The sequence below is a fragment of the Labrus mixtus genome, chromosome 8, assembly GCF_963584025.1.
Source record: "Labrus mixtus chromosome 8, fLabMix1.1, whole genome shotgun sequence".
Taxonomy (NCBI): Eukaryota; Metazoa; Chordata; class Actinopteri; order Labriformes; family Labridae; genus Labrus; species Labrus mixtus.
This window is the reverse complement of record NC_083619.1, coordinates 20,945,503-20,954,171: the sequence shown is the minus strand read 5'-3', so window position 1 is coordinate 20,954,171 and position 8,669 is coordinate 20,945,503. Positions and strand designations below refer to the sequence as shown.

The 8,669-nt window shown below is 38.2% G+C and overlaps 2 protein-coding genes across 2 annotated transcripts; both read right to left on the bottom strand.

Annotated features, from left to right (window-relative positions):
• Window positions 1–984: 984 nt before the first annotated feature.
• On the bottom strand, window positions 985–3,323 carry LOC132979343 (peptidyl-prolyl cis-trans isomerase Fkbp12-like). The gene is made up of 4 exons (XM_061045061.1): window positions 3,170–3,323; window positions 3,032–3,079; window positions 2,276–2,388; window positions 985–1,796 (listed from the first exon to the last, which is right to left on the bottom strand). The coding sequence occupies exons 1-4, from the start codon at window positions 3,204–3,206 to the stop codon at window positions 1,671–1,673; spliced, it is 324 nt and encodes a 107-aa protein (XP_060901044.1). The 5' UTR covers window positions 3,207–3,323; the 3' UTR covers window positions 985–1,670.
• Window positions 3,324–4,157: 834 nt separating this feature from the next.
• On the bottom strand, window positions 4,158–8,192 carry LOC132979342 (MAM and LDL-receptor class A domain-containing protein 1-like). Its single transcript, XM_061045060.1, has 8 exons — window positions 7,973–8,192; window positions 7,128–7,365; window positions 6,837–6,996; window positions 6,633–6,747; window positions 6,306–6,423; window positions 5,142–5,235; window positions 4,962–5,037; window positions 4,158–4,878 (listed from the first exon to the last, which is right to left on the bottom strand). The coding sequence occupies exons 1-8, from the start codon at window positions 8,183–8,185 to the stop codon at window positions 4,783–4,785; spliced, it is 1,110 nt and encodes a 369-aa protein (XP_060901043.1). The 5' UTR covers window positions 8,186–8,192; the 3' UTR covers window positions 4,158–4,782.
• Window positions 8,193–8,669: the final 477 nt, after the last annotated feature.

Below are 8,669 nucleotides of genomic sequence, written 5' to 3'. Positions count from 1 at the left end.
TAACACCTGAGTCCCACTGTCTGTGATGTTTTCAGAGTTTTCAGAGTCCTATCTTCAGTTTGTTGACATCGTTGGGACAGCAGCTGGCTCCTCCCCTCGCGTATAAAAGTTGTTTAATTGAGGGATTAGAGAAAAGAAGAATAACATACTGTACTCACTGCTTAACTGTGTTTCTAGATCACGCTCATTTCGGGTAAATTTACATGCAGTGTGAAGATACGAGCATAATAAAGATTGCTAGCACTAGCATGCTAACGCAACAATGCACTGCAAGTTGTTTTGGTTTCATGCTGGTGCTCAAGGGCGACACCTGCTGGATCAAAAAATCTAATATGAAGCCTTTAAAGTCTACTTTTTAATTTAATCATTCACATCTTTAGCGTTTATCTAATTTTATTTTTTTAGTTCCTATACCTTATTGGGTGGTTAGCTTTTCTGGGCACCCTGTAACTCATCATTACTCCTTTTGTTTTCAATCTTTTGAGATTTACTGATTTTTAAAACCTCTAGGTAAAATAACTTTTTCAATTTGGCAATTTGACCCCTTACAGTTTTGATAATCAGTATTCATTGCTGCTCTGAGACAACTTTTGAAAATTATTAGGATATTAATTTTAGAAAATTATAATAAGTACATGGTGTGAAAAATGTACTCCTAAACAAGAAACAGCTCGTCGCTTATTGTTTTGGCTCGCAGGACTCTGAGCTGCAATGGAGCACTGTTATGTCTGATTACATAATAACAAAGTATTTGCCTTGAAGGGACTGACATAGTTCCTAATTAACAAATATTTACTGAGGTTAAGCTTTACAAGCCTGCTATTCTCAAAGGACATTTTTTCAGCATAGCTTAGCTGTATTAGTGACTGACACTATGGGAAAACAACTTCAAAAAGAGCTCAACGTTCTTAAGATAACTTGTTCTAATATACCACTTAACAGTACAGCGATTCATAGTCACATCCACAAGGAATGAGGCATAAGTATTGTATCTTTTTGTTTAATTAAAGAGTGCAATACCCACTGAAAAGACCAATTCTAAGGAGCATGACAGGATAAAGAAACACAATACAAAACAAATTTTAAGCGTGATGCCATAACACAAGGACACTTGAGGCCTTTAAGTACAACAAAGAAATCAGAGAATAGAGGGTTGGGATTTAAAATCTATTTCTATGAATGGAAAAATACAAGCAGCGGTGAAAAATTAAATCATGGACCATTTCACATGAGGTGCTTGTTTACAATGTGTCAAAGTTTTAAGCTATCAACTCGATGTATCCATTGAAGGGTTCAACACAAGGGAAAACACCACAAAAAAAAAAGCCAGATCTTAGTAAAAAGGTGTTTCACATACATTTTTGACATTAATAATCATTGTCACACCACTTTTGAGACAGATCTATTCTGATCTATTAACACACAAGATGTCTTCCAATTAAGTGCCCCTGGTTCAGATTCGGTGGTGATCCAGATCGATTGTTCTGATTGTTTCATGGCACACATAAAAAAATAGTTCTTGTTATTTGTTTCCAACATACCAAGCTGTCATCATTCTTTCTACAATGATTTATTCATGTTAAAAATGGTACTGACATCACCTCTGGATAAACGCTTAATTGTTTCAGAGATGTGGGTGGAATTAGAAACTTAGATGAGCAACCTTTAACTTAAACACGCAGGAGCTCCACTTCGAAAATTAGAGTGGCATTTGGTGGGATGACCGGCGGGTATCCTCGGGCGCCGTAGGCGTAGTCAGGTGAGCAGGTCAACGTGGCCAGTTCACCAACGCTCATCTGTGGAGGAGACGAGGAACAAGTTACATAAAGATATTAATGTAGTTTAAAATTAATTGGATGATCATTCTTTTTGTGGAGTCTGAGGTTTACTTAAATTCAGTCCAGAGCATAAATAAACCTTAACAGGCAGTGGTATCTTAAAGGCAATGGAGATATTTCCATAGTCCAGCTAATAAAATTAAACCAATGCACAAGTGCAAAAAACATCAACAACTGCAGTTCCTCTAGTGCCCCCTTGATAAAAGTCAAGGCATCCCCATTAAATTCCATATCGAAATGCCTGTTTTTAAAGTGGAAATGAACATGTTTACAGCTTTGTAACATTTCTTGTAAAAAAAAATAATTTCTTTATTGGTACACATGACAGGGGGGCAATTATCATCCATTAAGAAATGATTAAGTCAAAGAATTATTCTTGAAATGCATACTGAGAGGCTGAGTTGAATGACAGTAGTTTTTTAAGTGTCTTTCCATACCTGTGCTACACCCTCATCCCACGCCTTGATCACTTGACCATGACCAATTTTGAATTGGAAGGGCTCTGTCCGGTCCCTGGAGGAATCAAACTTTTTCCCACATGTCAGTGTTCCTGTAAGATGACACATTAAAAAAAAAGCATCCACTTAGTGCATTGATTCTCCACAAATGAAAAATATTTGTAATGCTCCCTTTTGTAAAACACAATAGGACAATTATTTTATATATATTATATATATTTAATATATCAGAATCTGGGAATGAGATCTTCTCAAGGTATTTAATGTTTCATCCATTATGAGGCTGCAGCATGAGCACGGTTAGCTTTACTAGCTCAGTGAAAATAATGGCAGAGAAGGGAAACCCCTCATCTGGATCAAGCTTGTGAATTAATAACATGGGGGGGGGGGGGGGGGGGGTTAATAGTGAGCATAACGGCGTGCTGATATCAGATTTAGTTTACCTTGAACGACCAGGTTTGCCCCTGATTCCAGTGTGTGCTAAGCTAAGCTAAGCTAAGCTGTAATGCTAGTGCCTCACATCACAGACACAAGAGGGGCGACCCCCCTCCGTTTACGTTACCAGTCCGCATGAAGCCCAATACGCCATTTCTCAAATGAGAGAATACACTATTTCGTTGACATATATTCAATATCGACCGTGGGTTCATATCTAATTGAAGAGATATGTCAAATTAAACATGATTGAGACCAAAAAACGTGACATGGCAGCAATAAGAAAAGGTAATGTTTTACCAACGTAGTGCACGGTGACCGTCTGTCCCCTCTTCGGATAAGTCGTTCCTAAAAGAGGAACAACGAACATCAGAATGTATTCATTTTAAAAATGAATTGTCTTCAACACAACAATTAGCAGGACTAATTAATCTTTACCGTCTCCGGGTCTCAGGGTTTCCACTTTGACACCCATTGTTCTTTCAGAGCAGTCTTCCCTCTCACTTCCTGGAGCACGAGCTCTCTCAGCTTAGCGACTGGTGTTCCGTTACGCGCGATGTGATTTGCTCGTTCAGCGAGGACTACTTGTCTCGGCGCATGAACGAGACCACATTGCAGAGGCGGATCTTCTTGGCGAGGTGGTTTTAAGACTGCTAGTGTGATTTTATGGGTCTGGGTGTTTACATTGGTTCACTATTCATCGTTGTGAATTATGTTATTGGATAAATATGTTTTAATTAAGCATAAATGCAAATAAAATCGATGGTTTAGCAGCAGGGGCGTTGTACTGAGGCGCAGCCATGAAGACGCTCAAAAGGGGGACGACGAAAAACACAGTATAACAATAAAAGGCTGTTCTCTTTGATAATTATGAAACCTAATGTTATATGCATCTTTATACACGTATGACTGTTGGTTAAGTACATGCCTGGACGGACTATTTTTTTAAATCTAAATGACACTACAGCCTCAGTAAGACCAACACCCCTATAAAATGTCTAAGTGGTTTCGTCCACTCCTTATGTAAGCACTTCAGGACTGTAAGTACAGTCTATACATGTTCAACATCCACTCCCTTTTTTGTGGTTTATTTATAGTCTTTGCTTTAGCCCCGTTTTCTCAACCTTCAACCTCATATGTATAATGATGATGGTCCTGCTAATGATGTTTAAATATATAAATGGCACAGAGGCATTAATTAAAGGTTTATATATGAAGTCATTAGAGAATATTGATTATGGCGGGGATAGGGCTGTACAATCACAAAAATAGGTGCCTAGTTACACTACACTGTTTTAAATATATCATTCTAATATTCAATAAACCTATATTTTTATTATATAATTAATTTCTGTATTAAATCATTAGGTGTCAAGACCTATAAAGCACTTATGATGTATCAATATGATTTATACAAAAAAATAAATCACAAGATAGAGATTGAATTTATTTGCACACTTTTACACGTTTGTTTTTCTGTGCTTACCTGGCACATAAAGCCACTGTTGATCATTTACAGTTTATATTTGTTGCCATTTAAAAAAAAAAGTGATGTTTTATCTTTTTAAGTCTCACATATATACTTCATGAACAAACAAAATTTTTCATAAACTATGAGAAAACACAGTTATTATTTCTGTCTTTTTCAATGTAGTTGACTTTCACTTTGACACTGTAAGATTTAGACAGAAACACTTTACTCAGCATTGTTCACACCTCATCCATTACCAAAAACCAGTTCAACAGGAGAGTTGATTCTGCTGGTTCCACAACAAACAGCAAGAGATAAGCTAAGACCGAATCTTAGTTTCATTTATACACAGTTTTAATTTTCAAAGTACAAGCGTCACTTATTCTCAGCTAGGCAGTTCTGTTTCTCTGCATGGAAGGATTTTCAGGCAATAAATAACGCATGTTAATATAATACATTTCCAGTTGTCGTTATTGAAAGAAAAAGCCACTGATCCCGCCATTACACATCTTTGTTTGAGGGAACACCAGCACTGATAACACATGTGGTTTATGTGACTGATTGTAGATATTAATCTGGACTAGGCATTAGATGAGGTCGTAGCGGTGTCAGGCACATTCGTGGAAGGATCGTACATTTTGTTGAAGAAGGAGAAGTCAGATTCATGTTGTGTGACCTGTGAGGGGAAAAAAAATGTTTTCTGATCATCCGAACTCTTTCAAACACAAAATGTTTTCTTTTCAAATCCTGCTTTCTTACATCTGTTTTGCTTTCAAAAACGTCCAAAGCAGAGTTTTGGTCAGTTGAGTTGTTGTCCATAAGTGACGGCTCGTTCCTGAGCAAAAAGCAAGCAGAAATGTCAGCGAGGATAATCCTGCACATTTTTTACAAGCTAATGATTATTATGTAAATGACTCAGGTATTTAAACAACTGCGTACATTGTTCTCCACTTTCTGTTCAGCATGAAGAGGAGGATGGTGATGATGACTCCAGCCAGCAGAGTGAGACCCACTGCCAGACCCACGGACATGTCTGCAGACACAGAGGCACAAGAGAAACAGGATTAACATTGTGAAGGTTTAAAGTGGCCTTCACTTCAAGCATTAGCAAAATAATTATCTGAGGAGGCTGCTCCAGAATAGTTTTTTAAAGGATGAGGATGATGATATTCTACATTTTTACTTGATTTCCATTAAAAGGCCAAAAACTATAATTACTTAATCATATGCCTGTGCAGCCAAATCCTTATAAAGCGTATTGTTCTATTCGATCTTCACTCTAAGCTTCGGTGTTGTTCATAAACTATTAAAAAACACATAAATGAGCTACAGAACTGTGCATATTAAAACCTCTTCTGATAAAGCTTTAAATGCAGTATTGGCAAGTCTGTCAGTAAATGCATAAATCTGATAGCATCATTTATTCCCCCCAAATGAATCTTCTAAATCTTCAAATCTTCAAAGACTGAATAAAAAGATGGATGACATGACAGCTCCTCAAAAGTGAGACTGAACCATTTGAAGCTCCCCCTACAGACTGCAGTCAAGGTCATAGGCTCTGCCTCTTCTCTGTTCACAGATGAGATACTGGTCAAACAAAATCAAAATGTCAAAAAACCAAAACAAAAAACATGGTTTCTATGAAAACAGTTCATAACGGCCACACTGCTCATAGACAGCCCATGCCGAGTTGGAGCTTTGTGTATCTTTTTGAAGTGACAGAAGCCATGGCATACAAATTCACTATTCAAACCTTTATTTGTTTGTTAAGCTCACGGTTATTTTAGGTATTTGTAGTTATCCATTTGTGACCATTTTCAAAGATTTAACTCGTTAGTGTGGATATATATAATTACTAAACAACATTTTGTTAAACTTACATCCGCCCCAAAACTTGATACAAGAAATTGTGTGGACTAATATATACCGGTACATGGTTTAATCATCTCTAGATAATTTGGATTTGGTTTGATAACTTGTGAATAAATTCCTAAAAAAAGGGGATCAGAAGAAAATGGTTCCTTCTTGTCTTCTGTAAAATACCTCACAGCTGAGGAATAATCACCTGCTTGGTTGAAAAAGCGAAGGTGAGTTTTGGGTTACCATTATTATGATCAGTAGGGCCAATGGGGTCTGTGTAGCAACCGCTGGAGAGTATGATGATGTCATCAAGAGCAACATCCCCCCCTGTAGTCATCCCCCTCTGGTACACAAACACAAACTGTAATAGAAAAAGGAAGTTCAGATCAAGCACGGAATGAACAAACAAACAGGAACTAAACATTACCGTTACTTTATGTTCATAATAATAAAGTGATCTTTTTAACTTTTTAACTTTCTACTGACACTCGCTCTAAAGAGACTAAATGTTGTTTTTAATCAGAAACATCCAGAATTATTTTTGTGTAAGTATAGTTAAAAAAATATTACCCAAAATGCTTCTGTATGTTTAATAGACACTCTGGCCTCGTTCCACTTGTCTCCTTTGTTTCCTGCCTCTATCCACACCAGAGTTCCTTCTTCATTACCACCAGTGTGTGTGTTTCTATCAGTGAGCACAGAACACATTTAAATTACTGTACGATAAATGTCATCATAGTACATTTCATATTTATTGTTAATACAGATAGTTACCTGTCATTTATGTAAACTCTTAGAGTCCCAACATGGTTGCCATACATGTGATACCAGAATGACAGACAGTGACCTCTGGTGGACGGAGGGAACACATCACTAACCACAAAGGACATGTCTCCCCACTCGCCCACTGAGCTGTCCACGTACAGATAATGACCTGGTGGAAACAAGGAAAGAAAACTCTGGCTCTCAGATTAATGTTGTTTTTTTTTTTTTTTAAAGTTTCCAAGAATCAGATTTAATAACACTTCATGACCGCCTTCATGAGTCACATGTATGTATTATTACCGTTAGTAGAGTTTGTGGTGTGATCAACACTGGGTCCGGTGTTGGGGTTTGGGGAGGCTCCACTGCCGCGGAGCCAGTCCCCCTGGTCGACTTTTCCTCCCAGGTTGGTCCAGCTGCACATGTTGATCTCAAAGTCACAACGTCCATGAGTAGGACACTGAGTGTCTGTCAGCATGACATCATCAAAAGCCATGTCTCCCTCCTGTGTAGGGCCAGCCTTTACACCCACCACCACTATCTGAAACACAGAGCGCATAGCAGATCATGGGGATCAAACTGTGAACTTAAAGTGTCATTGAGAAGTTAAAAGTCGTGTTTAAGATGTCATCACGGTGGCAGACTTTTGTCTAATGAGCTTTAATCTTGAGGCAAGGAAGCCAGGGAGTATTTTAGTTGTCAGTTCTGCTAAATGGCCTTGTTGATATCTTTACAGGCTACATTTGCACAAGTCAATCCCAGTGATAATATCATATACAGTTTCAGGTTATGAGCAGATGTTTAAAGGTATCAAGTTGCTGTCTTCTTAATGGATTGGTATTGATATGGTTATTATTTTTGATAAACTGACGTCACCACTGACGAGAGGGTGTCTCTCTCGTCGTAACTGGTGCTTGAGTCACAGTTTCTAGTGTTTTATCATACAGGTATGATGGACTATGCTAATGCTGTCATATACGCATCATTTGTTTTTTGTGTTACCTGGTTTGGTTGACAAATGTGTCTTAGAGCAGAAGAGTTGAGTAGAAGAGATAACACGACTACCTTCCACCATTATCCATATTCATCTCTTATCTTAGTTTGAATGATAAGAGTCTGTCTACCTGGACGCGTTCAGGAGGACTCACCCTGTAAGGCTGAACCCGGGGCAGAAGTGAAGCCTGAGCGAGCCTCCACAGCCGGCCCTGGTCTCCCGTCTGAGAGAAAATCAGAGCTCGCTTCCCTTCCTCACTCTGCTGGTAAACGTTCAGCACCCCCATGCCCGCGCCACACATGTGGTACCAAAGATGCAAACACGCTCCTTGACCTGAACAGACACAGGGAAAATAATCAGACCACATGTGATTTCAGAGAGGTTTGCAACACCAAAGCACAACTTACTGTTGTTCACATTTAACCTCTATAAACCGCAGGGCATTTAGCAAAGCTACATTAAGGTACTTGAGTATTCATTATGTTTCAATCCTTTTAACTTTGTACTCTGTTCTGTCTGGGAAAGAAATCTTTTAGATCTTTTTCTAATACATCTATTAAATCTTTAAAATAATTAATTAACCAACAAGCCAGTCAAATGAGGCCTTAAATATAAGTAATGTCATTTTTCATGTAAAACATTGAATGATTCTAGCTGATGTTTTACTACATGCATGACAGTGTGTCATACTGTTGGTATGTTGCAGTTCTTGTTTGGTCTTACTGGATCACAACGACACCATCTTGATGCCTGTTAACCGGCCATTTGTCCTATCAAATTAAATGTCCTCAGAACTACAGGACAAGACTCTACGAGGAAGGGGGAATATTTTAACGCAGGGAATATGTCTA